Here is a 26929-nt window from a genome sequence, read left to right on the forward strand (position 1 = left end):
GCCTTAAACAATTGTTTTCTTTGCTTAAAAAGTGAAGTTTATACTTGGCTGTCTAGAGGCTAGGATAACAAGGCATGATGAGGAGAGCCTTGTGATAAAGCAGATGGCAAGGCAATGTTACCAAAAAAGCAGCTGCAGGTTGTGAATTTATATGGTAATTAGTGAATCGTGTCCTGTACATATAGAAATGAAAAACTTGGAATAATGGATATCCCATAATGAGAGCTGCTGCTCCTTGCAGACTGTTCTTGTTCTGACGTTATCAGATGAGATGCTGAGGAGGCAGCAAACTTTTATTTTTCCCTTCAGAAGAAAATAACAAAAATTACTGAGTTTGGAAGAATCTTTGGTCTGACCTAGAAAGCCTATTTTTAGGGCTTGGAAGGCCAGTAACTTCATCTAAAATGAAAATAATCAATAGCAGAAAAATGTTTGTTCCTGGAACATCCAATCTTACAAGCAGCGGTGTTACTACTGCTGCTAATAATTAAAAATAGTTATTTATTGAATTAATAAATAACCATTCAAGCTGAATCATAAATAATGTTTTTTTCAAGAATTCAGAGTCACAGTAATCTGTTGTAAACTTTCTAATTGCCAGTCTGCGTTTCTATCCTTTCTTGTTTGTTCTTGTACTTATATTTTCCTATGGCGTGAGCAGTTCTCCCTAGAAGTTTTTTCCCACAGTGCTGTCCTATTGATAGGAGCAAGTTTGCTCAGTCTCAGCTGCTCATTCTGCTAATTATCGTCAAGTGAGGTTTTTGTTTAGTTTGAGGTTTGTTTATCTAGTTTAAACTTTATTTAGTTCCAGGTAAATCCCCCCTCTATCTATCCCCCCTCTGTGTTAATATTTGATCCTTTTGGAGAAAGGTAAAATGCTCAGTATGTCATTTCTTACTAGTACAAATTTTCCCTTTCATCCTGGCCCAGAAGGTCTTCTCAGCTGTGTGAAAAATTGAAGTGAATGCACCAAGAAATATCTTTGTCTGAATCCAAAAAGTGACAACAGCACCTTAAGCAATCAGGCTATCTCATCAACAGGCTTACAGCATGACAAAAAGTTGAAACTATGTTTAAAAAAAAAAAATCTGTTTTCTGACAGGTTATCCTGGCTGTCCTGGCTATTTTATATTTCCAGAAAAGGGCTTCTAGACTGTACTAGTAGGAATCCATGAGGCTGGGGATCAGGCTGACTGCTAGACAGGAAAGTTAATGGTTTCTGTGAATGCACGAAGCAGCCACCTGTGTGCTATTAGACTGTGGAAATTAGTCATTTGTCTGGTATAGCTTTTAGTCTGATGAATTTTGAAGGTAATAAAACAATCTTCATTTTTGTGGGTTTTTTAAGTTCCCTTCCTCCTCCTCTCCACCCCCTGCCTACCCAAATGCCATGCATGTGTCTCTTAACCATGATGATTTTGCACTGTTGACACTGAACTTGCTTATATCAGCTTGTAGACATTCTTTTCCTACTTAGAAAATGATTTTTTGAGGAAATAATTCTTTCCTTTGTGCTTCCTGTGCTGAAGGTCTATATGCTGGAGCTACTGTTCTAAAATCCTGTATGGGGTTAATTCAGTGTTTGTTCATTCTAAAATCAAAAAAGAACACATTAACTTTCATGGATGTTCATGGATGTTCTTCAAATCAAGCAAGAAAAATCAGACAATGACTATGAATCAGCCAGTTTGATTTTTAAATCTATGTTCAGTCCTTTGATTTGAAGTTATACTTCCTTTCTAGAAGCTATGTATAGTTAGATTACAGCTCAGTAGATCTGGTGGTATCCAGACTGAGGATTAGAGGGGAAGAAATAAAATGCAGAGAAATTGCTGTTACTTCTGTCAGCTTTTCCTGCTTAGAGAGGGGAAGAACCTAAAACAGGCCAACTTAGGAGAGCTAGGACCTGAAGATGTTTGGTGCCCTTTTTGTTTTAGTAGTTTGTTTGAAGGGCCAACTTAGCTGCAGCCTGGAGGCAATTTGGAGAGGACACATTGTGCCCTTGTAGAACCAGTGCAACACTTGCAGTACTGCCAATGTCTGTAGAAATTGGGAGAGAACTGAGACAAGCTCAAGCTAGGGGCCGTTTCATAACGGTCTTGGGTGAGTCAAAGAACTGCTGTTAATGCTTGACCTGAGAGAGTTTAAAGCAGCAGGATGTCTTACACTCACCAACAGCAATACCGGTGTGATCATCAGGTCCTTGGCAAGTAAATGCAAATCCCTTGTGGCTAAAAACTGCAAAGAAACGCCCTTCCCCTCTCCCACCCCTGCACAATAAATGAAATAAAAGCTAGGTTATGTGCAACAGCAGGATAGAGAGCTTGATAGTATTTTACAGAATTCTTATTACTTTGGGGAGATGTACAAGGTTTACTTTCAGGGCAAGATATTTGTTTGAACGCTTCTGTCTAGTAGAATGACATTAAGAGATTAAGAAATACCTAAATACACACAAAGTTTGTGTTGCTGGTTACTGGAATTTCATGAAGGTTTTATCTTAAATGATAAAGAATCCCAATTAAGTCTTTTCAGGCATTTGCCTGAGTGCTATTTTTATCAAATGTGAGAAAATAGAAGAATAAATGGGCGGCTGAGGCCACCTAGTGTCAACAGCGGCATACTGTGCTTCTCGGGCACAGCTGTCTCAAAACTGCTGTAAATTTCACTTAATATGTATCTTCTTGACAAAAAAAAACACTTTTTAGGCTAAAGTGTCTCAAGACATGCTCGTTACTCCTCTTGGAGACATGAACTTTCCATCAGCGATGTTATTTCTCAGGTTTTGTTTCTCCTAGCTCTGCTAGAAGTGAGAGAAGGTTCAATTTGTAACATTTATGAAATTCATGTTCTGAAAAAAAAAAAAAAAAAAAAAAAACTATACAGGAAAATTGAAGGCCCATGACATAAGTTTCTACCCAAACCGTATCTGTACCCACATTTAGGTATGTAATGCTACATAGCTAAAGACTTCTGATGCTGTAATGTATTTTATTTATATAGACTATATTTATATAGTATATAAACATATGTGCTATGTATATTTACGTATAAAAGTGTGTATGTGTATGCACACACGTTGCTGTATTTTATATACATAGAAAATTTGTGTGCATGTATATATACACATACTTTATATAGAATGCATTTGTATGTATACACACACATATGCTTACAAACATGGGGCAGGAAAAGAAAATAGGGAGAAGGCCCAGAGGAGAAGTGAAATGATTGTGGCATTTTGTTTTGTTTTTGTGGTTCTTAGCCATATGGTTTTGGTCAAACTGCTAAGACCTTGAGAATCATTTCCAAATGCTGTGATGTGTGTTACAGCAGTATGTAAAGTGATACAGAGCTTTTCTATCAGGGGGAAAAGGTGAGAGACCATGGAATAGCTGCGTGTAAGATAACTTAATGGTTCTGTTAGTCCATTATGGATACGTGTCTTTGCAATATTTCTGTGTTGCTCTTGTATATGATTCTGTGGCATTCATTTAAAAATAGCAGTGAATCTTGATGGCAAAATTTAGATTTTTATGTGTTTGAGTAGTGACCAATTGAAGCTTAATAAAGAAATCAGTTTGTGGGCTTATTCAGCAAGATGGCTTGTCTCTCTCACCAGCCTGTTATGTCCCCCACTTAAGTTGGCTGTTGCAAATTAATTTAATGAATTAGAGAAAGAGGTGAGCCTTGGCCAAAGTGCTGTTGTATGTTATGTTTTAACTATAAAAGAAAAAAATGGGGATGCTGAGTTTGGCCCAGATATGCTTTGATTTCTGGACTTATTGTGAACCAATTGCCTCAGAAATAAACTTGCCAGTTTTGATATCTGCTCAAAGGTAGAAAAACGAAAGCCTAAAGAAGATTAAAAAATAATAAAAGGGCTCTTGCTGAATAATATTGGACCTAGACTTTAAGCTTTGACTTGAAGTGCTCTTTGGAAGCTTTGCACTGGTGATCTCTGTACAGATTCCTCTTCTTGAAATGTGTTTTGGTCACACAGATCACACTGCTCAAGACCTTGTTGGGACTGTCAGTTTTAATGATGGATGGTACTTCAGAGTCTGTGCTTATGTCAAAATGGGTTGGCTATTAAGACACTTGAGGCTCACAAGGTTTTAAAAGAAAGGGTGTGGAAAATAAGAACTTTTCTGCCTTTTGATATTTGTTTTAGGTGTAGAGATGATACTATACTGTAGATGTGATCCAACAGTGCCTCTAACATGTCTTCTAGATAAGCTCTCTAGTGTCTGACTTGCACAAAAAAAGTGTGAAACTTTCTTCTGAAGTCAAGCACACAAAAATCAAGTTTTTCATTAGTTGAAGAACATGTCAGTCTGTAGCACAGAGAATATGTTATCATTTGTTGCTGAGCTAATGATTTTCTGCTGTTTTAAAGGAGCAACTCATAGTGAAAAGGCCTGTATCTGGGATACTGAATTGTGTAAATACTAATTGTATCCTACTATATTTAGTAGTTATTTTCTAAACTGTTCTCGAATCCTAAGTGTCTCATTTCTGCTTTTGTTCACTGTGGAAGTCTAAACTTTTACAAATTACAAATGGAAACATTCAATGTAATATTCTTTTCCTTTGCTTGCAGTCCTTCACGGATTTTGTGCATAGCCTATGAAGTTTTGCAGGGCTTGCAGTATATGAACAAACATGGAATGGTCCACCGAGCACTCTCCCCATGTAATATTCTTTTGGATCGAAAGGTACAGCAACAGGAATGGATCTTATCTTCTCTTGCTGCCAACTGATAGCATTCTGTGTTGTATTGGAGATGGAGTAGTATAGTCCTTCTGTTAAGGAGTATAATCCTTCTTGATAGCTGAAGAAGCTTTTTTTTTTTTTTTTCTCCTGTTTTTACCAAAACTTTCCTCATGTTCTCTAAATGTCAAATATAATTCAGCCTTTGTTTTCCTTTGTTCCTATCCTAGTCTGTCCCAAACCACTCTTCTTAACATTTTCATAAGATATAATATATTTCCTGGTCAATATTGATATTTATTGCATTTTGTATTTTTATGCAAGTAACTTCCTAATAATGTCTGTCAATTTCCTTATCACAGGCTATTGTGTTAGCAGATATGAGGGAAATTAATCCAACATAGCTCTTCCAGACATCCCCTCTCTCCCTGCTCTTCTTGCCACAGTTGAATATGATAGCTGGATCCTTCCTTTGGAATATTATTTCTACTCTGTTCTTAAGTAAATGACTTGAAAACAGCAACAACAAAAAAATCATAATGCTCTGACAAGCCCAAATACTTAAGATTTTTAAGGTAGCCCTAAAAGCAGTAGAATAGCACCAGGGAACATTATGACCATAAGCTTAAAAACTTTTGCCTTGTCCTTCAAATTGATTGATTGTCCTTCAGTGTAACCTTCACTTCTCCATCATTTGCACTATCTGTAATCCAAAAATCTGGGGAAAAAGAAGTCCCTCAGCTGTATTTCTAGCCCTACTTGTGGATTTGAAATACATGGCAATAGAATTAAGGGAGGAGGGTAATAATGAGTTGATAGGAAAGACTGGAAGAGCAAGACTGAGTAAATTGCAGAGGTAAGGAAACAGTGATGATGCTCAGCAAACTTTAAGATTCAAGCAGGAAAAAATTATTAATAGATTATTTAAGCCTTTTACATTTAGTGCAATATACAGTGATTTTAAAGCTCTAACTTGCTTGTGTTCTCCGAAGTGGTTATGTTGTGGTCTTAGAAAGTAAAAACATTGCAAATGAGTAGATTATTAAGTTCTAATGGAGTTCTGGTGAAACAGATGAAAGACAAATTTAAGAGGCTGATCTTCTGTGGATATACTTCCCAGATATGTGATTTGCATTAAAAAAAAAAAAAAACTTAAATACAAATTCTACTAAAGCCAGGGTCTGCAGGTTTTGATCATTTTAATTTTCTTTCAGGATCATGTCAAGCTGGCTAAATTTGGACTTTACCATATGACAGCTCAAGGTGTTGATGTTGATTTTCCTATAGGGTAAGGATGTAGCTGTACAGTACAAGTATTTCAGGCATGTCTTATTTCAGGAAAGATGGTTATATTTTGAGAAGTCATCTTTAAGGGTGTGTTGTATGTGCTGTATTGTTATATGCTAAATTGTATTTTCTGACTATGTGTTTTGACTAAACCAAAATAGAAAAATCATGTTTGCTATGAATTCTGGTTTCTCAGGATGCAAGCTTATTTTTATTAATGAAACTGAAAGTGAGGATTTTGGATACACTGGTCACTACTTACTGCTGCTACCTCTTCCTAGGTACCCATCATATCTGGCACCTGAAGTAATTGCACAGGGAATAGGCAAGCCAAGTGATCATACTCAGTGTGAGAGGCCTTTGCCTTCTGGCCCTAAATCAGATCTGTGGTCTCTTGGTATGATATTATTTGAGCTTTGCATGGTATGTAAAAGAATAGTTCTTCTCTCAACTGGGATTCCTGGGGTTATATGGTTACATTCAATTGATTGCTTTTGATGTGGAGTTAATGACACTTTTCCCATCAACTGAGTGTAAATATCAGAATTGTTAGTGTTCCTATCTGACTGATACCGGCAGTAATTCAAGTTACTGGACACATATTGGGTTGGTATGAGTATGTATGTTACCATGAAGGGCAGCTGCCTGTTAAACCCCAGTGATATGACTGCATGATCACACTCTTAAGTAGAAATGCATTGTAAGCTAAGAGGAGCTTTCTGGATAATTTTCTGACTATTGTGCCTTTGAGCATGAAATAAGCATTGCTATCATCTTCTCTTGAAAAGGATGAGAAACTAATTAATAAGATTTCTGTAGTATGAGAGCAGCTCATGGAGGAGAGAGAAAGGGGGAACCTTTGTTGCTAAAATTGAAAGTGCTCCTGGAAGGCATTACAAGTTCCTTTGGAAATTCCTTATTTACTTCCAGAAATTCAAGTAAATTAGGACAACGTAAACTTTATGTATGTTTAAACTGCACTTCTTTCACTCGGACAGCAACATTCTATATGGAGGCATGATGTGACAAATACTTTAATATTGATACGTAATCTCATTATCTAATTACATTGTCCTTAGGACTGTCAAGAACCTCTTTTATATAGTGATAGATCAAGACACTGGAAATACTGTTTTGTGTTTTCTGCTCTACTCTAAGTCTGCATGGTATTCGTGCGGATTATTTCTTTTTACTACTTTAGACTGGTATATCTAAAAAAAAAAAAAAATGACATACTGCTAAAATATTTTGATCAAGTTTTTCCAAATGCTTTTGCAGTCCACTCTTAAACTATTAAACTCTGTTAATGTGTTTAGTAGTGATCTTTGTTCACCTTCATGTTCACATTGGAATAAATATACTTTTTGAAAGCCTTTTACAAAATCAAGAAAAAATGCTCAGGTTTGCTAGGGGACCTTGGGGCTTTGTTTTACATCTATCATTTTCTCTGTTTGCATTTCTTCCTTTTAAGCACTTTTATAAAGACTATATATACATGTGTGTGTATATATGCGATGGCATGAAAGTCTTCCTGTTACAGGTGGGATAAATATTGTTTTGTCTTCTAAAAGAAAATTTTCCTTCCATACATGAACTTTAAGATTGAGATTATTTTACTATCTTTATGTATGGATGGGGTTGTATGATTTATTTTTTTAATGGGATAGCCTTCAACTGATGATTTAACTTTTTTATTCCCTCAGGGAAGAAAATTATTCCAAAGTTTGGAGATAGCTGAAAGATTAAAATTTATAGTTATGTTAGGTAAGTGGCAGAAACTTTTTTTTTTAAGTTTCTAAGCAATTCTGTAATCAGAGCTTTACAGATTAGCCTATTTTGATGCTCAGACTTTAGTCACTTTACTTTCTGTGCTTTGATTTCCAGAATTAAATGGACATTTGAAGTATGGCCATTTGATTATGGAAGGTGCAGAAATGTATACAGGAATAAAATCTTTTTTCAGAGGAAAATGTGGTGGAGCAAAGTTATGGAAAATACGTGTTCATGAAAGGTTGTAATATTGATAATTATTTGCTCTGTATTGCAGAAGGTCTTGAAAATGAGTTAGGAATTGTGTGCAGTTCAAGAAAACTGGCTGCATTAGCAGTGCTTATATTAGCAGTGCTTAGTCCAAGTAAGAATGAAAAAGATGGAAAACAAAAAGGGGCCTAGAGACATGTTGCTACATGAGGTCTTTTCTAACTTCAGCTACAGATTGTAAAACTGTTTTTGTACTTCTTTATGTATGTCTGGAAATGGGATTAACTTGTGCAGGTGTGGTTGTTTGGGGGTTTTTTTTTTGGTGTGTGTGTGTGTGTGTTTTCTTTGCTGTTTTTGCTGTTTATTTGCTTTGTTGTGTGGCTTACATTTTAGTTGCGGGGACGGGAAGGGCATAAGCTCATAGTTTAAAGCTTGGTCACTAAGCTGTTAAATTTTCAAGAGCAAATGGTAATTCTTCTTTAGTTACTTGAGAATTTAGTTACTATCTGTACAAACTCAGCAGCTAGTATTTTGGCACTGAGATTCTCAGTCTTCTGATATGTTATCCGTTAACCAAAGAAAGCTTCCTGAAGCATTACCCTATCCTTCCTTCAAGCTGAGCGTCATTTACTGCTGACTGACATCTTCTGAAAGAAATGTTTCTGATTTGGGATTTTTTTCTTAAGGAGGCATTGAAAGCACACTGTGAAATACTGCTAGTATTATGGCACTTCAAGTAGTGACAAAGTAAAAAATACCTATTTTTAAGTTATTTCTCTGTTTTTCTTTGTTGTTGGTTTTTTTTGTTTGCTTGTTTAGTGAAACGGCTAAATATATTTGGCAGAGACTGACGGTCTAGATCTACTGAGCCTGCAAATGAAGTCCCGTGCTCATTTAAATGTACTGCTTAACTTATGCTTCATGTTCTTAAGTGAATAAGGGATGGTATTTGCCTTTATGATTTTGAGAATTCACTTTGAAGTGATGTGACAGGGTCACATCAGTACATACAAAACCCAAGTTAAATGCTTAGTATTGAGGTGCAATTTAATCTGGAGTTTAATCTGGCTTCCTGTTTAATTGGTATCGCTTTTTTCATCATCCTTACATTTGACCCTTCTGTTTGTGTTTTTTGTTTTATTTTTTTCGAAGGCTGTGTAGATGATATTGTAACTGTATTAGCTGAAGAACACGGTTGCCTTGGTGTTATTAAGGTTTGTGGAACTAGTTTATTCTTGCATGCTATCTTACCTGAAGTATTTTATTGCTGTTGTGTTGCATAAAGTTTAGCTTTATTTTTACTTTTTTAGTCACTTCAATATATTTGAAATTGTAACCTATATGTATCTCTCTTAATTTTTTTTCAAAATATTCAGCATTGGCAGTGCTCATTCTCTCTTGGGTTATTTTCGATTCAGTTATTACTGGATAGCTTGTTACCTATTTCTTGAAGTATTGAGGGGTTAAGTATTTTTCTCTTAGAAAAACTGTCTTCTACCTGTTGTGCTTGACTTGTTCTGTGTATGATTATATAGTTTAAGTGCCTTTTGTCCCACTGCTTCCTCCTCCTATCCCCCAGAAAAATTACTGAATTTTGGTGACTGTGTATTTTGACAAACTGTATAAAAGGATTCTGACCCTTATTAAAAGGGAGCCCCAGGTGTTGCATTGGTCCAAACTAGATGGAGAGAATTCAAATCGGGGGGAGAGGTGGAGAGGGAAGAAATCTGTATATGTTATGCATTCTCTTTTTTTTTTTTTTCTTCCCAAAAAGCAAAATGGGATTTACTGCTCTATCAGAGCAGTGTAGCATTTTAGTCTTACATAACTAACTTTGTAGGTGTAGGTATGAAATTTCGTTGTTTTCGGTGGATTAGACTGTGTTACAAGTTAAGTTTCTGCTATAATGGCTTCCTGAATTAGGACAGCAATAAACAATCCTGCTCAAGATTTTTCTTTATGCCTCAGGATCTTTCTGAAAATGTGATAGCTCTACTGAAGAAATGCCTTACCTTCCAGCCATCTAAGAGGCAAGTATTCAGTTCAAATGCATAGTAAACTCTGCTGGAGTGTTATATAAGTTAAAGACCTGCTGCTGAATGTTTTTCAGAATGCTGATTGATTTGTGTTTCCTAAAATAATTTCTTGTTTTTGGTAGTTTGTATCCTTTCACGAAGGCTGGTTATGTCAGTCCTCCACAATGTCTTCCTGTCCTTGAAATTTATATTTTCTTTTTTTCATCTTTGCATAGAGGAATTAAAGGGGAATTTAAAAGAAGTTTAGACGTATTAATTGAAAATATGATCTGAACTGGGGTTGTAAATAGACCATCTGTTATATTAGGAATTGAACAAAATTGATAGATTATTCCCATTAAAATTTTGTGAAATTTAATATGATGATTGAAAATAAATTGTTAATTACTGGACTTGGGGGCATTTGTTACAGACAATATTAGATTTGTAGAAGCACTTAGCATTTAGTGTTTTATTCACTTATTAAATTAAGGCCGACTCCAGAAGAGCTGCTGCATGACAGTTTGTTCAGTGAAGTGTCCTTGGCATACCCTCCGTTTCAAAAACCTGCCGGTCTGTTCTCATCCTCTCCAAGGTGTGCTAATTTAACACTTCCTGAAGACATCACTCTACTGTGTAAAGGTAAGAGAGAGTAGTGAGATGGGTGCTGTTAGAGGGGAAAGAATGTTTTGGTTTTTTTTTTCAAATGCTTTGTTAGAGAAAAAATGTTAAATGGAGTGATATTATATTCCTGCAGTAAGTTGTTTAACTGGAATAGATATAGGCAAACATGTTTTGAGAGATGTGTCCAAGGAGAGCATCTAGATTTTGTGCTTTGGCCTTGGGAATAAAAACTCATTATTAATATTCATATGCATTCAAGTTTGGGGATATCAGTATCATCTTTTGACTTGGTAGTCTGAACATTTACATGCACAAGGTAGTTCATTTCACTGTGTTGTATTGTGAATTGGTAACTGGCTTTTACCGAGGTTTATCATGAGTTCTTCCCCTTTCCCACAAATGTTGGGAAAAAATCCTTGTGAAAGAAGTTGCGTTCTAGAATAAAATTAGAAATGCTCAGTTTAAAACTAGAACACATTGAAAGTCTTCTTAAGTCATTGTTAACTTTTTCTGATGAACTTAAGGAATTCTACTTAGAAAATGACATTCCACAGCTTGAGGGAGCGGCTAAGATTTTGCACCTTGTGTATGATGTGTGAAGGGAGAATAAATTAGAACCACAGTACAAATCACCAGTTTCTTATTTTTTACACCTATTGTTGAGGTAGAAAAAGTACTTTTTGTTTTGTTTTTTGTTTTTTTAAGATACATGCACAAGAAGCTGAAGTCCCCCTCTTAATGTGTTTTTTTTTTTTTTTCTGATTGCCTCTGTTTTCTGGCATCCAGGGAAACTGCAGAAATGCTTGGGGTTTTTTTGTTTGTTTGTCTGTGGCTTTGTTTGCATGTTTTTCCTGTAGACCTGTGCCGATTGTCTCATTCCTTAAATCATTCTAAAGGGTACTGCAAAGGGAAGGTCACTCTGCTCTCATTACACTATGGTCTAGGAACTTTAAAACATAGTAATCTGTTTCCAACAAAATATGTTCAGAGTGATGGAAAAAATAGGAGATAGATAATAAACTGTAATTCATCTTTATTTGGTTTCTCTTAATAGATGAAGATACTGATTACCTAGCAGAAAGGTCAGTTGAAGAGGTTTATCATCTCTGGTGTTTGGCTGGAGGAGACTTGGAGAAAGAGCTTGTCAACAAGGAAATCATTCGATCAAAGCCACCTATCTGCACACTTCCCAAGTAAGGGAAGAGAAGCACTTTTAGAGCAATAGGAGGTCCAAGAAGATCAGCGCTTCCAATAATATGATTTGCTTTGGCTTCTAGTTTTAAGACCTCCTGTGGAAAAATTTTGAAAACAGTATTCTTGAGCAGCAGTGAATCATTTCCCTTCCCCCCCGACTTAATGCCCTGTTCAAGGTGTTTTTTTGAACACTGCACTTCACATTGCTTTCTGAAATGTAGGTGAAATTCTTACACTCTGAATTCTTTCACAGATCAGCAGTGCTGAACAGTCAACTCATTCCTTCGATGATCAGCTGCTGTTTTAAAAAACAGCTTAGCTTTTTATGGCTTTTAATTCTGGTACAACCTTTTTCATCATTATTTGTTTAGACTCCTGCTGCATACGTGCTAAAATCTGTGAATGTATCAATTTCTTCATCCTGCAGTGTGATTTTAATAAACAGAATGATGTGCCCATACAGATCCATTTGCATGGTTTGAAATTTAGAAAGGTATGTCAATGTGTACAAGCAGCGTAAAACTTGTTCAAAAAGAAAAGACAGCTAGGTTATAACTAATATTAGGGTGTGGCAAAAGTTATGTGACACTTGGAGTGATTGTCCATTTCCATAGCCACTGGTGAATGCGTTTGCTTTTGAACTGAGACATTCATTCAAAAATTCAATGTAATTTCATCTTCTGCAGGACAAAGAATGTAATTATTTGGTACTGAGAATGTTAGTTTCCTTCCTGGAAATCAATTTTATATGGTCTGTTTTATATGGTCTGTGATATCACAAAATGGGCCGTTTTTGAATGCTGTTTCTTGGATACATTTGTAGCCCATAAGTGGGCTGCAGCAGAGAATGGCTGGATTAGATTTTTTCCCTGTTTTTTGGCATATGAGAAAAGGCTTTCAATTGATAGTGACATTTTATTTTTGCTTCTCAGAGTATTTGGCAGTCCCATTCTGTGTCAGCTCAAAGAATAAAGGGGGCTATTAATCTCTTACTCGTCCTTTGCATGCAAACCGAAGTTCTAGAAAACCTAAAACTTAACTTTTCCAGTAAAACCTGTTTGAATATTTTAAGATAATCATACATTCCCTTGACAATAGGTTTCATGTGCTTGAGAGCAGGTTTCAAACTACACAAGCTCAATAAGTATACTTCTGAGAACTATTATTGTGTTTTAGAGAACAAACTGACTGATGTAAGATTTTTTTGTTTTGTTTTGTCCTACATTATAAAATGACCTGAGTTTTCCACCCTTTGAAGCTTTTTATTAGAAGATGGTGAGAGCTTTGGGCAAGGACGAGACAGAAGTTCCCTCCTAGATGACACAACTGTGACTTTGTCCCTGTGCCAGCTCCGAAATGTAAGGAAAAATACTATGCACAGGTGCTTATGCCTTCATTGCAGAAATTTCTTTTAAAGGACATAAGAACAACGAACTCATGCTGCTTTTCCTACAGAATGAGTATTATTGGTTTCAAAAGACGACAGTCTGGAATCTGAGTCAGATTGTCATTTGTGTTATTGAACTCCTTGATCTGCAAAAACTTTTTTTTCTTTTCTTCCTTGCTTTCTTCACTTTATCCTTCCTCATTTTCCTCCCTTCTTTTCCTCATTTCAGCTATCTGGCTTGTTCTTATGTTGCCCCGGTAGTTCTGTAGTAATTGATATCCTGTGCTATTGTTAAGCTAATTGTGTAGTGAGTGACTTCTTAAGTTCTTTAATTGCTGTCTGCAGGTCACTCCCAATATTCAAAAGAAAAAATAAGCCTAGTTCAGTTGAATTGTTAAAATTGGACATCAGGCTTCAGTCTTTAATGCTAACCTTTGGAATGCATAGCTAGTACACAATTAGTTTGAAAGTTCATGTCGAAGCATTTTGCCAAAATGTGGTCATGCGGGTGGTTTTGCCTTCTTCAGTAGGAAAAATATGTATATATAAATGATAATTTATACTTTTACCTTCAGGACCAATCAGTTAAAAGATTTACTGTATGTATCACTGAAATGCTTTTGTTGTATTGTGTACCCAAGTTTTATTTTGGGGAAGACAGAAGCCTGAACCTTGTAATACTAGTTGAAATAAATTTTTAAGCTTATTCAGCCTTTCGAGCACCTTCCATGTAGCAGAGTATGATGCTTGTAATCAAAAGAGGATCAGTGCTGAATGAGCTGTGAGCTGTGTTGTCAGTCTCAGGAGGGACTGTGTGCCTTTAAGTGAAGCACTGAACTGCGAAACAGAATACTGCAGGGAGGATGGTATTAAACATTAATCACAATGCACCAAAGATGTCTGAAAACTTCAGGCAAGAGTCCAGGCTTGCTTGTCTGTCGGCTTTCCAGAAAGTGTCTGTATTTGCTGTGACTTTATATGCTAATAAAAGAAACTCAAATTTGCATAATTCTTGAACTGATGAGGAAAGTAAAGCCAAGTTATGTAGTTGTTTTGCAGCTACTTATATAGTAGGTCTGTGAAGTAAAATGATCTATCCACTATCTACCACTGCTCTATCAATACTGTGTGTGTGGATGTAGTTTTGAGGATAAGATGATTATCTTTACAGCAAAGAATTTCCATTAACTCTTAAAAGTCTGTAATAGCGAAGCTTTTAGCATTAAAGGCTGTTCCTTTGCTGGTACGCTTGGTCAAATCTCAGGTCAAATTTGACAAATGAGCTGTGTTGTAATAATTTTTATATTCTACTAAGTATTTCCATGGGAATTATGAGCAGTCCTCATAATGAATTGTTTTTACTCTGCATTTTAGAGGCTGAAAGATGTTGGGGGAGAAGCATTTTATCCATTGCTCGAGGATGAGTAAGTGTTTGTATGTATATGTTTTTGTAAGTATATAACATACTGACCTAAAAGTTATTAGTTGTATTTGAGTGGCACAGTGCACAGGCAGAGAAGTGTTTTCCAAAAGCAAGCCAAACATGTCTTTGTTCTGCCTTCAAAGTCAATGAGAGTCTGAGTTGTAACACTGAACTGAGAAGCCTTGCCTTCCCTTCTGTCTGCTGAAAATCTTGAACTGAATCAACTCTTGATGCCGAATATTCAAAATTATCCATTTACATTTCTGAGTCAAAAACAAGTATATCTCATGATACTCATTTTGTCACAATGAATTGTATTTCTTGCTGCTCACTATGACTTTCCTAACTTTTTTTCAGTCAGTCAACTTTACCTCATTCAAACAGTAGTATTGAGCTGTCTGCAGCTGCCAGTCTTCCTCTGATCATCCGGGAGAGGGACACAGAGTACCAGCTAAATAGAATTGTCCTGTTTGACAGGCTGTTGAAGGTATGGAGTCCTTCTGATGCAGAATAATTGGATTTGGTCTACTAATCAGAGGATTTTAAAAGGATCAAGTAATTGAAAAAAGAAGCAAAAATGCAACAGACCATGGTGGAAAAGTAGGGGGAAAATGCTACAATAACTATAAGATGATCAAAAATAAGAATTCAAAGAACGTCTTTTTTTAGTTGTGACGAATATAAAAATAGTCTTTAAAACATGCATATAAATAGAATCCAAGTTGCTACGAATACATGTTATTTACTGAAGAAAATACTAAATGTGCCTGTAATGTTTGCATTTCCAAGCAGTAAAGTATTCACAAACAATAACAGTCATTACTGTGATAATGCCGTGTCATACATAAGTGTGACCTTTTTCTTTTCCTGAGAACAATAGCAATCCATTATGTAGAGACAGGGATTCAGACTTAATGAAGTGTCAGCTCTCTAACCTTAGGTGCAGTACTTAAAACAATGTTGGGTGCCTCGTATGAAAAGAAACATGCAAGGAAGAAAGAGCTTCCAGTGAAATGTTGACTTGCTAATTTTCTGGTATACTAAAGTATGTGAATGACTTCACAGGAAGATGAGGGTACTTTGACAGTAATCCGTAGTGCTCCATCCAGTGCATCTAGTTTAGGAATGAAACTTGTTTGATGTAAAACTTGTGTTTGCTCTTCAGGTCGGCAGCATTTGTCCTCTGTCAGGGAGAAAGATTCTTATCCCTAGGACTGGGTTTTCGATTGTCTCAGTGACATGGTAGCGTTTTATGTAATTAGTCTCTTCTCTTGTAGGCCTATCCATACAAGAAAAACCAAATATGGAAAGAAGCCAGGGTTGACATTCCTCCTCTTCTGAGAGGCATAACCTGGGCTGCACTCTTGGGTGTTGAGGTAAGGATAATGGATTGTGTTTAGAGAAGTTTTAGTTGGAAAAGGAGTGGGATATAAATGCTATTGGCAGCAGAAGGGAGCTGGGGTGGATTTAAAGATTTGATGGTGGAACTAGTAGAATTTTGTTTGTTTCAAACAAAAGGAAATGTGAAATTGTGTGAACAAAGACAGTGTTTAGGCAGACTTGCTTCTTGCTTTGACCCCTACTTGATTTCAGAGAACGCACAGGATTGATTGTCTTTATTAATTTCTGATTATGGGATGGAAACATAGAACCTATGAATAGAATCTGTGGATTTTGCTAGATTGCTTAAATATAATTGGTAGTTTAAAAGTTCATTTGTGTTTTTTTGTTTGTTTGTTTTGGTTTTTTTTAAAACCTTCTGCCCTGTCAGTAGTAGCTGGGCAAAACAGAATGAAACATGCTGAAAGTATTTTTCATCTATTGGCCAATGCACCTCCTCCAGAGACTGGAGGATGACTACGTTGAAAAGTATTTGAATGAATAAATTGAACGTTGTCCTTTTGGACAAAACAACTTAGAAAGGAATATCCCAGAAATAAGAGCCTCTCAGAGACATCGCTTGACCAACAGCTTATGTCTGTCCTGTTCACAGCAGAGAGATTCTCGAAGATAATGCATCCCAACTTATTTAGGATATTTAGCTCAGGATGTGATCTACATACCATGGCCTGAAAAAAATATGAAGGACAAGATAACCTGCTGGTCAGGGTTGTAGCCTGGGCCTTTGGAGATGATTCACTTTGCAAGTTTCAGCATACCATTTGTAAAATCAGTATAGTATTTCGCTGTTGAGTATCACTGAGGTAAACTTGTTAGCCTGTACTTACATAAATCATAGAGCAAATATCATCACTGAGAGTGATGGTATTGATTGGTAAAATCAATACTCCTTAATAGGTAGCCCAATTCGCTGCCTTTACAAAGAGGATGTTGAAGGCCACTTGCCAGTGTCTGAGGTGTACGCCTGCTTGAGATCAAAGACTTCAGTTAATGTTAATTTGAGAACTGGATCAAGTACATAGCTTTCTGCATAAACAGAATTGAAAATCACTGAGGATGGTACAGGGATGAGGTCACGGAAAGGTCTATGTGGCTGAATTATAAGGCAACAAAGATGATTGTTAAAATTCTTCAGTAAGATTGTTTTGTTCTTCAGGAAATGCAATATAATAGACTGTCGGTGGGAAAAGAAGATGATTGAAGTACTTGGCAAACCCAATCAATTTCTGTATGTCAGTGTGTACATCGTAATTCGCAACTATATTAATAATGGCCTTGTAAATTCAGGTATTTTTGTTCCATTTGCAGGGTGCCATACAAGCAAGGTATGATGCCATTGATAAAGACACACCCATTCCTACAGATAGACAAGTAAGACTTTTGGTTTTTTCATGTTGTCGCTTGAGGTAATGCAAAATCTTCTCCACCAGTGGCAAAGTCATTTGTTCACTGAGTGTGGCAGATTGTTTTGGAAAGGGCTTCCCCAGGCTTGTAATTCCTGCTGCAACAGGAATGTCACAAAACTGATGGGAACGAATTGTTTGACTCTTAACTACATTATACCCTATGGAAAAAGACATCCTCTGTTACTTCAGAACCATAGATTCTGTTGCAACAGCAAAGAGCAGAGTGCTGTGAACAATAGTACTAATGTGGCACTGAAAGTCCTGTTTTGATCAGATGTTTGTTTTTCGTGTTGGACTTGCTACCACATAGTGCATAGTACTCAGATCCTGTGAGCTGAGTTGTGCTTTAAAGAAGTGGGTTCTTGAGCAAGTTCTCCAGGGAATATTGCCAAATAGTAAAATGATATCACAAGCAACACTTGTTACTTTCAGGTGGTAAAGAAATTTTTATCACATTCAGTCTGTTGTTCTGAGCACTCTGATTTTTTTTCTTAGATCAAAGTGATATTTATGCTTGAAACGATATCAAAATTTGGAGCAGGAAAACTTGAACTGTAATCTGTTTGTTTTCTAAAGTTTTTAATTTTTTTTCTCCAATCTGAATTGAAAAGAAAAAGTACTTTTAATCCCTGTGCCTTCCCAGTTTTTTGAAGTAATGAAGAAAATGCATCGTGTTGGTGATATGGTGGTCCAACCCATATTCTTTGCTGCTTTCCATCTCTAGTATTGGAAGGCTGCTGTAGCTTTAACCCCAGCTATTCTGATTTCTCTTTATATTTACTTGACTGTGGTACAGATTGAAGTTGATATTCCTCGTTGCCATCAGTATGATGAATTGCTGTCATCACCAGAGGGTCATGCAAAGTTTAGACGCGTACTGAAGGCTTGGGTTGTTTCCCATCCTGATTTGGTGTACTGGCAAGGTGAGTTTGACAAGTTAGCAAGATCAGATAATTAATTGGAAGGCTGTACCAGTGGCTGACTTAAATGATTTAAAAAGAAAGAAGAAAGAAAAAAAAAAAAAGAAAAAACATGTTCCCCCTAAGCTTTTTTGGTTGCTTTTCTCTTTGTTTCTTTTGAAGAATGTGTCTGAGTTAGTAAAATTTTAATCCAAAGAATTTATACTGAGTTTATAATGTAAAATTGCCCCTCACTTTTTAAATTAGTTTTCTTATGCTGTATTCTTCATTAAATTCCAGTAATTCTATTTCAAAAAAAAAAAAAATCTGTACCTTATCGCTATTCAGGTCACAGACAAAACTGCAAAAGTTACTGAGTAAGTTTCTGGGGCTATAAATAGCATTTATTGAAAGTCATGACAGAATAATCAATTTAGTGGTGTAGACTGACAGTTTGGAATCCTTTCTTGCTTTCATGTTTTTCACACTTGTTCTCGGCATAATGAACTAAGTGTGAGGTTGCAGGTACCATATCAATATCAAGTGTATAAGCTTGTATGATAAATTAGTGAATTGATATTTTGCTTTTAGAAAAAGCAAGATCTTCATGGGGTGTCTTCATAATGCTTCTCTTTTTAGGTCTTGACTCTCTCTGCGCACCGTTCCTGTACTTAAATTTTAACAATGAAGGTGAGTACCCTTTTCTGTCAGGAGTGAAGAGAAGCAATCCATCATTTATATCTAGTCATATAGAGGTGCATGCGTCCTTGCTTATTGGTGAATTTTTTCATTAGCTACAAAGGAAATTTTCACCTCTTCTTAATCGTCACCTGTTAAAAGAAATGGTCCTTTATTGAGAAGTGATTATGGTATTGTTCTTCAAGCAGGGGTTCAACAACAAACCTCTGAGAGTTATGCAATATGAAGTACAAATAGCCTTGCCTATAGAGAGGCAATAAATGCTTCTCTAATTCTCTGCTTCTCCAAGCAGCTTCACTGGTTTCAGTGAAGCTGTAGGGTCAGCCTTTTGAATGTGAATACCTGTGTGTGTGAAAACCATACTATCTGTTAACGTATCAGATGAATGTAATTCAGAAAATGTCATCTTGATTTTAAACTCTTAAATGCTTATCAGTGCAGGTTTGAATATGTGGCCTTTATCATCTTAGAACATTATTTCTTGAGAAATAGTTGAATCCTCTGAATTTTGTCATCAGTACTGAGCTGAAACAAGATTTCAGATGAGTCTGATATGGGCACAAGCCAAGTGTTAGAACTGTAGGCAAAAATGCAGAAAAATGCAATGAAGCAATTGTCCAAAATGGCCTCTTCTAAAACTTTATTCATAATGGGATCCTCATATTTTAATGCAAATATTTCTGTGGCTTTTCATCATCACTACTTGGTCGCTGATAAGTGTGGGAGTAAACTGGAAACATATCATATCCAGCCAACTTTCTTTGATAATCAGTGATAGCAGGAGACTTTAGGAGCTTTTAAAATCCTTTGAGAAATGTACCCCTAAAGCATAATTATGAAAGCATTTGTGCTTTTATAATTATTCTAATGTATAGATTGATTTAAATTTATGCTTGTTCTCTGCTTAATTATACACGCTCCTAGATATATATATATGTTTCTACAACTATAACTACATCCCTTTTTCTAATTCTTTCAGCTCTGGCATATGCTTGTATGTCTGCTTTCATCCCCAAGTATTTATATAACTTCTTTCTGAAGGATAATTCTCATGTTATTCAAGGTAAGTCTCTCTATTTTTTGTATTTTTTCTATGAGAGAGTTAATTCTGCATTTATAAATGCACTTTTTCAAGTGGTTACAGAATTAGAGCACATTTGGGATCACAGTGTGGAAATACCTGTGGCTTTCAAATATCTTCCTGCAACATAAATAAGCAGAACAGTTGTAGAAAAACAAGAACAGAGTTAAGCAAGTGATGCTCTGGGCAGGGGGAAAACTCAAGTGCAGGAAAAGAAATACCCTCTTCTGTGAAATATCCGAGAGTCTGTTAATTAAGCAAAGATATCCAGTGAGAAAATAGCCTTTCTAAAGGCTTTCCATTTGTATGATCAAAATCAAATCATCCTGCTACAGAGAGCTCTCTTACAGAGGGGCAAAGAAGAGGATAGTACAAACTTGAAACTCCTTAGAAAATGCAACTTCTGAAAGCCAAGAAAGTTACAAACTTGGAGTGACTCATAAGAGGTAATTTAGTTCAACACAGAACAGGGATTGGCGAATCTTTAGGAAGACTGGACTGTAGTTTGTTCTTCAGTAGCTGTATAGGTAACTCAGAGGAATTAAAACAGTATCTGGGAGGCAAGTGTCTGTTCTATTTTTAAAACAATTGTAAATTTCATGGAAAACAAGAAATTGTCTAAACTGGAAAGCCACCTTGGCACTCTCCATGATGACAAGATAATTTGTCTTTTAAAACTTTTTAAAGTTGTATTTCTTTCAAAGAGTTTTTTACATTTTTTTAAACTGTGATGCGGAATGGGTTTTATTGCAAACAATTATAGGGTTTATTGAATAACTGGTTTTGGTGTGATTTGCTGTCTTTGCATTTCTTTTAAAGAAATATGCAGCATAAACTGATAAAACTCCTTAGCTTAAAGCAGTGTCTGTTACTTATCCTTAAAAACAGAGGAAATTAAGGTCTGATCAACACAACAATTAAACATAAAAGCAGTTGTATACTGAAGTATGTGGAGAGAATACGGTGGTTAGACTTTACTTGAGGAAAAAATGATAATAAGAGACATTATTATCTGAATATATAAAAAATAGTGTGATAAAGCAGTTTGAGAGAACTTGTTGTCATCCTTTTGTCTGTAGAGTAAGAATACCCTCTGGAGGAAAAAAAGGGCAAGGAAGATCTAAAGACAAAAAGAACAATTGTTAGATGTTCCTGTGGAATAAACTACTTCAGTCTTTGGATTAATAGATTGATAAAGACTTTTCTCAATGGGGTGTAGTCTTACATTAAATAGTAAACTTGCTCAGTTCCCTGCTCTTATTCCTGAGTCTGTACGAAAGTTAGGAGTATAGCTCAGTGCAGCTCTGTGAAAGAGTAGTCCAGGGGCTTCTGAGCTGCTATGCAACATCAGGTATCATCAGGACTCGGAAAGACAGGACATTTTAGGAGTCTTCCAGTATACTGATTTAGTCCATCTGGTGCCTTACATCAAATGCAAATGTATAAATACAGTTAAAAAGAACTCTTCCATATAATTCTTCTGCTTTATTGGATTGAAAGGAAGTGTTAAGAATGTATCATCTGATTGCCTGCAGCAATTTTAGCTTATTTTCTGTAGGAGAGTGTTTGGGAGGAATCTTGGAATCAGCAGGAACTGACATACTTCATTTCTGAGCCTGTTTTAAGCAGTGAAGGCAGTTGTTTATTGTAAGCTTGTCAGATAATAGGAAAGAGGATGCAAAAGTAGTTCAAGATGTTTGGATATGCAATGCCTGATTATGCCAGCGAAACATTCACATAATAAAATCCCAACCAACAGCAAATGACTGGACCCAAGTGATGTGTTTTCTTGAAGGAATGTGTATCTTCAGTAGACCCTTGATTAAGCATATAATCCCACACAATAATTATATTTCATGAACCTGGCTAGTCAAATAAAGATGGTATTTAGCAAACTGTAGTGTATCTGTACAGAGCCACTCTAGGCACAAATCTCCATTTAAAACAAATGAGCTTTGGGGAAGCTAATTCTTTTCATTAGTGCATGCAAACTGTATGTGTAGGATTACTACTTTTTCTATGCTTACGGACTGTTTTATGGAATACAGAGAAATGATTATGCAAGATACACCTTATTGGCCTATTGATAATGCACTGATTAAACTGAGACAGGAGGATTTTTTTCTATAACTGAGTTGAAGGTCTGCACTGCAGTTTCAACTTAAGGTATAAGTTCTGCTATCCCTCTAACTTGTATGCATGTGAAGAATATCCTAGGCTTGGAAGTTAGATAGCATGGTGTAAGGATGCGTAAGCTAGTTCTTGAAATGGTCCTGCCTTGTTGATATAAAATTCAGCATGGGCCTATTTATCAGCTTAACTGCTCAGCTGGGTGCTGCTAGAGCATCTGTGGCATAAGAGATGCAACCCTAGAGAGAAGGCTTGTACTTGTGGGGTGTCTGATGCCTGAAGCAGTGATATTACAGGGGTTTAGTGTGCTGAGGCTTTGCCTTTTGAACTTAAAGCATAACAGTAATAATAATGAGATGTAAAATTCCAAAAGACATTATTTTTCTTCTGAAACAATTTGTAATAGAACTGTGGCTGTCATCTTGGAAGTGTTGAGAAAGGGAATTGCTGCCAATTAGGAAATTGCAGTGTTATTGCTTCTTCATCTCTATCCTTACAAAGCATACAGCAATGCGGACAAAATCTGAGGAGAGAGGGTAGGAAGTCTCTCAAACTGTGTTCTCCTGTCATCTTCCAGTTAAAAGCAAGTAATATTCTGGCCACTTTGTTAAATTGTACCTTTCAGCATGATGTGTAATTCTGAATGTTTAAAAAATCAGATTTTTTGTGATAAAGATCTCTCCTTCCCTGCTCAAAAGAATGACAACTTAAAAGAGGTCATGGAAGTAGTAGCCTTAAAACTTGCATCAACATCTCTGTTGCAAGATTAGATGTTTTAGGAAAGAAATTACACAGAATGCAAGTAGGGAAGGATAAGTTCTGTTTTTTTGTCAAAATAGTTTGTTGCTTAGAATTTCTGAAATAATGTTCTAAGTTCCTTCAATTGATATAATGGGGCTCATATACACTGACCTATGTTTAACTTTCCATGTCAAACGTACTACCATCTGAACACGAACCAAGCCATTTTTAATATAATGATCGTAAGGAACATAGAGGTGTTATTCACTTACTTTCTTCTCTTCTGTTTAATTTTTTGTTCTTCCCAAATTAGCGCTCCTCCTTTTATACAGCTCTACTGTGATTTAGCAAGATAAGGTGACTTTTATTTTTGAGAATGAACTTCTGTTCGTTTGTCATTTCAGAATACCTGACAGTGTTTTCTCAGATGATTGCATTCCATGATCCGGAGCTGAGTAACCATCTTAATGAAATTGGCTTTATCCCAGATGTAAGTGCTAAGAGTCAGTTTAAATACAGTTAAGAGGAAGTTTTTTTTTAAAAAAAAAAAAAAAAAAAAAAAAAAGTTGGCAACTAGAATGAGTTGCCTTTCAAAACTGTTTCAGCTGCACTTTATAATAAGCAAAAAATAGTTTCATATTAAGACCTTGCTGGGTATGCTGATTAAATGTGAAGTTCTGATGATTGTTTCCTATGCCTGAGTCCTTCTCATTCCATTGACATGGGAAATGCAATAAATGGTACTACCAGTCAGATTTTTATCTTTTAAGATTAATCTGTAAATGTATGATTTTTTTGCCATTTGGATTAATATACAAAAATTAATGTGGGATGAGTGACCAATAGCAACTTTTTCTGTAAACTAATTAAGTGTTAAGTTGATTAACACAAAGATGTATTAATTTACAAATAGTACAAAAAATACGTGCAACTAGAGGTTTATCTCTAGATTGTTGGTTATTGCAAAATACTTGGCAATATTTTGGAGTCTTTCAGAAACAATGAGAGTGTATAACCCATAATAAGTTTATAAGATGAGAACTGTAAACGGAGAGCATGCAGATAAAAATGCTACTACAGAGGGGTATATAGGAAAAAACAAAATAAGGCCTTTATATTATAGAGTCTCACCTTAGCTCTCCCTGTAAGTAGTGAAACTTCTCTCTTGTTTAAAGAGCCTTGTATAGTTCAGAAAGCTCAGATAATGCTCAATAAAAATGCCTGTCCACCTGCATTAGCATTATCTGGGTTTATGGATAATGTTACTAAAAAGTGCATATAAATAAGGCTACAGAAGGAACATGGTTAACATCATGATATGGTCTGCGTCATGATGCATTTAACATGATGAGTGAGTGATTAAAAAGGAAGAAGGAAACAACTGAGGAGATGTTGATGTAGAAATACATATTTTGCATATAAGAAATTTGCATGTATTTCCTGTTAATATGAAGCTTTTTTATCAAATGTGCATTTTTCTTATTCAAAAAATGCTTTAAAATGAAGCAGCAAGGCCAAGCCTATGAAAATTACTTGTGATACACAAATCCTGGGTGAATTTGCTTATCTTTGGACCTGTCTGATATTCCTTATCACTCTTTAATGGAAAAGCAAATATGCTCTCTTGTAAAGGTGTTTTTACTGTAATAACCTTGTGTGTGAATGATTCCAATTTAAAAGGTACTGTGGCCTTAAAATAAGCAGAAGAACTAATGAATTTTATTATAAATCAAGGTGTTTTTAGTAGGCGACAGTTGTCACTGACCATGTCTGAAGTAGGGAGTGTTTTGGAAAAGGTGAAGATGAGGTGAAGGTGGCGAGAAGGGAAAACTTAATCATCTGTAGGATGTCTAAATAATTCTAGATAAAGGTACAGGTAACACAGGTGCACAGGTAACAGCAACATTTAAGTTCCTGAAGGAGAATCAAGTTTGCAGCATTACTCGCTAAATGCATCCATTGGTTATTTTTGTATCCTATGGATGTCTAAAGCAATTCCTCTGTGTATTTTATCTGGAAGGCTAGTTCCCATTGAAAATGTTTAGAAGTAAATCTGTTGACAACTCTCCTGGTCTTGCTTTCTACTACTTCTGCATGAGAGCTGTGTAACAACCCAGCTTGGGTGCTGCTCTTTGGACAGCTTGTAATGTCTGCTTACGCACTTACAATTCCCTGAGCTTTTCGAGTCAAGTGAAATAATTAAAAGTTGCACCTCAGTGCATTTTTTCTTGTGTGATACCAATTACTGGACAGCACAGTCAAATCCGAGGCCTGTCTCTAAGTGTTGCAGCCTAACTTAGAAGATGAATAAGTAATGTAGTAAATAATAGCAAAACAGGATTGTGTGTGTTTATATATGTAGTTAAAACTGTTTTATAGAAATACTGGTTCTAAAACTTAACACATCCAAAGAGAACTTGTCCTCTCTAAATCATCTCTCATTAAATAAAGTGTTGTTCTGCCTTCTAGATTATTGAGAAAGGGGCTTTTTCTACCTGTAGCAAGACAGCACAAGATACGTCAAGCTGAAGGATATGCACTTAGTAATGAGATCTTAACCAGAGTTTCGTGATTGAGTACTAATACTATCAAAGAAAACCCTGATTAATCTTTCATCATTGAAACGCAGGCTCCTGCTGCAGGAAAGATTGTGTTTCCTGGCACCCTTCCCATTTGCTTCAGGTCGTGTCGCTCTCAGAATATTGAACACTGCTGAAACTTGAATAGTTGTGAATGTTGTTAGCTGATGTAGTGCTGGGATTAAGTCCATTGCTGTGGCTATGTGATTTACATGTAAATAGAGGGATACCATGAATCTTGCAGTTGTTCTTTGCTCACTGTCCCCAAGTTTATAACCATCCCCACGCTGTACAATGTTTTAAAATGTCTGCTCTGTATGTTACTGAATAAATCTGACTTCAACAGCACACCATTTTGCACTGAAGGAAAATAAGGAAGTGAGCCACATTATTAAAGGGTAACTATAGCCATAAATTGTTTTGAATAGCTTTCAGCTGCAAATTATGGAAGCTAGACACAGTTGTCAGCAGGCTGTTAACAGAGACGACAGCTTTAGTCTGACTGCAGCTCTCCGAAGCTGGTATCATAAGGGTAGACCCCTTATATGGGTTCTGGTGATGTGCAGCGGGTCAGAAATAGGACTCCCTCTCACTGGGAATTAAAATAGCCTTGACTGAAGTCTCTTTTCTTCATTTGACCTATGTTTCCCACAAGTTCTATTACACAATACTTACTGGTGAATCTGGAAGATAATTTTCTTGCTGGTATTTTCACTTGGTAAGAAAATGGTCATTATTCAAATTTTGCTAGTGTGAGCCCATGTAGTTAGGTAGACCTTAATGTTAAGAACTGCATCCTTAGTCATCAAAACACTTTCGCACCTTTCTGTAACATTTGAATATGCAGTTGATCCTCTGGACACCTTATATGCTTGAATATAAGCAAACTTGTATGTATTTGGAACACAGAATAATGAAAAGAAGGTTCCTGAGAGCAGAACATGGTGTGGAAGAGGCTTCAGCTAAGGAGGATGGAAGGACTGACAACAAAGCCAAGTCTAATGGCAAGAGATTTCAGTTGTAACAGTCTGTGGTTCTGTTCAGATTGATTGAATACAGTTATTAGGGACCTACCACATTCTCAATATAGAAGTAGCTAAATTCTTACTTAGCAGCACAAAACAGCCCATATTTTACTAGAAAAGCAAAATGGTACTTAAGACAAAGCTCTCAAGCTCTCCAAAACATGAAATATTTGTTGAAGTTACAGGTTCATATTTTAATGTGATGTGTTTCCAAGAGCACAGACATTACTTAGGTTAAGCATTGTGTGTTGTCTGAGTACAGTGTTAAGTGTGCATAGAAGACGCAAGCCTCTTAGCTTTTCCAGTTCAGTAATGAAAAAGGAGGGAAAAAAAAACCAACAGTTT

General features: G+C 36.1%; 1 protein-coding gene across 1 annotated transcript in view; it reads left to right on the plus strand.

The window, feature by feature from the left end:
- The window catches only part of TBCK (TBC1 domain containing kinase), an 82396-nt gene that overhangs the window by 19053 nt on the left and 36414 nt on the right, over positions 1–26929 (plus strand). The window contains exons 3-19 of the mRNA XM_010222597.2: positions 4604–4718; positions 5928–6001; positions 6282–6423; positions 7704–7764; positions 9133–9194; positions 9949–10010; positions 10489–10637; positions 11674–11812; positions 13072–13171; positions 14575–14624; positions 14981–15110; positions 15901–15999; positions 17333–17395; positions 18227–18353; positions 18969–19019; positions 20008–20091; positions 23385–23470. Of these exons, the coding sequence (XP_010220899.2) occupies positions 4604–4718; positions 5928–6001; positions 6282–6423; positions 7704–7764; positions 9133–9194; positions 9949–10010; positions 10489–10637; positions 11674–11812; positions 13072–13171; positions 14575–14624; positions 14981–15110; positions 15901–15999; positions 17333–17395; positions 18227–18353; positions 18969–19019; positions 20008–20091; positions 23385–23470 (1594 nt within the window). The remainder of the gene's footprint in view (positions 1–4603; positions 4719–5927; positions 6002–6281; positions 6424–7703; positions 7765–9132; positions 9195–9948; positions 10011–10488; positions 10638–11673; positions 11813–13071; positions 13172–14574; positions 14625–14980; positions 15111–15900; positions 16000–17332; positions 17396–18226; positions 18354–18968; positions 19020–20007; positions 20092–23384; positions 23471–26929) is intronic.

The sequence above is a fragment of the Tinamus guttatus genome, unplaced genomic scaffold (assembly GCF_059628265.1).
Source record: "Tinamus guttatus ecotype Peru unplaced genomic scaffold, ASM5962826v1 Tinamus_guttatus_pri_ptg000202l, whole genome shotgun sequence".
NCBI classification, from domain to species: Eukaryota; Metazoa; Chordata; class Aves; order Tinamiformes; family Tinamidae; genus Tinamus; species Tinamus guttatus.